Source organism: Morus notabilis, unplaced genomic scaffold, assembly GCF_000414095.1.
Source record: "Morus notabilis unplaced genomic scaffold, ASM41409v2 C11386796, whole genome shotgun sequence".
Classification (NCBI taxonomy): Eukaryota; Viridiplantae; Streptophyta; class Magnoliopsida; order Rosales; family Moraceae; genus Morus; species Morus notabilis.
The window spans coordinates 1-1191 of NW_010386597.1; the positions used below are offsets into that span (position 1 = coordinate 1).

At 36.0% G+C, this 1191-nt stretch overlaps 1 protein-coding gene across 1 annotated transcript; it reads left to right on the top strand.

The window, feature by feature from the left end:
• Positions 1–238: 238 nt before the first annotated feature.
• Positions 239–1164, top strand: LOC112095078 (protein STICHEL-like 2; the record flags this gene model as incomplete). Its single annotated transcript, XM_024176757.1, has 3 exons — positions 239–419; positions 547–729; positions 1014–1164. Coding segments are annotated over exons 1-3 (515 nt in total), but the record flags the coding sequence as incomplete, so codon positions are not given.
• Between the last annotated feature and the right edge of the window lie 27 nt (positions 1165–1191).

A 1191-nucleotide genomic window follows, 5' to 3' on the forward strand; every position in this document is an offset into this window, starting at 1 on the left:
CAATAAGATTTCAAAAGGCCGTAGAAAATAGATAGTGAAAAGAAAGTAGAGTTCTTTTGTCATCGTCAGTGACCTTGCTCTTTCTTTAACTAGTTGTATGTTTAAGCTGTTATTGTGATATGCTTATTGCTTATTGATGTATGATTGTATGTTTTACGAGGCTATTCTTACTGTCCATATTATGCTTAGCATGTTTATTTCTCTGTTTCATCCTACTATTTTCTTTTTCTCAGCTGAAATGGACTTGCAGAAACTGAGTCATGCACTAAAAATACTGTCCGAAACCGAAAAGCAATTGAGGATGTCAAAAAACCAAACAACATGGCTTACTGTAGCTCTTCTACAGCTTAGCTCTATGGAATGTTCTTCTGCAGAAGCGAATGAGTCGAATTTGTGGCTTGATAATGCTCACGACAGAGGTGAGAATTGTTCGATAAAGATTTATTGATTGATAGGTTTCTACGAAATTATTTCAAAAAGGGGGTAAAAATAAAACTAAGTGGCATTCTAATCGTAAACTTTGATTCCAATACTTACTCTTTGCAGGGGAGGACTTGAAGCATCTTGTCAATTACTCATGTGAGGACAAAAAGTCACACAAATTGCCAGAAGATTGTAGAAGAACCTTGGAATCCATATGGAAGAGGGCCACAGAATTATGCCAATCGAATTCACTGAAGAGTTTTCTTATGGAACAAGGGAAACTATCTTCTCTAACTGTCAGCCAAGGTACATCTAACTAGTAATTCTCTCATCTCTCTTTTAGTTACTAGCATTGAATTTGCCTTTGACAAATAAATGACATGCTAAACCTTTCTTTTCTGGGACATGACTGACAATGAATGTTTTCTTTTGCTTGTTTCAAAAGAAAATGTATATACAAGATTTGATCACTACCTCATGCAGTCTTGCTGAAAAGATGTTATGGTGTTACAATCAACTATGTATGGGGCTTGGTCTATTTTTTTGTAAGATAATTTTTATACTTAAAAATAGTAACGATGAGATTTCAGGTGTAGCGGTAGCTGAATTGGAGTTCTGCCACCCTGATTGTGTATCGAAGGCGGAGAAGTCGCAGAAACTGATTACCAACTTGCTTCAGTCTGTTTTAAGTTGTAATGTAGAGGTCAGGATCAACCTTGTATCTTGTGGTTCTAATTCAAGGTATGCCAAAGTGAAGAAGGCATCTTT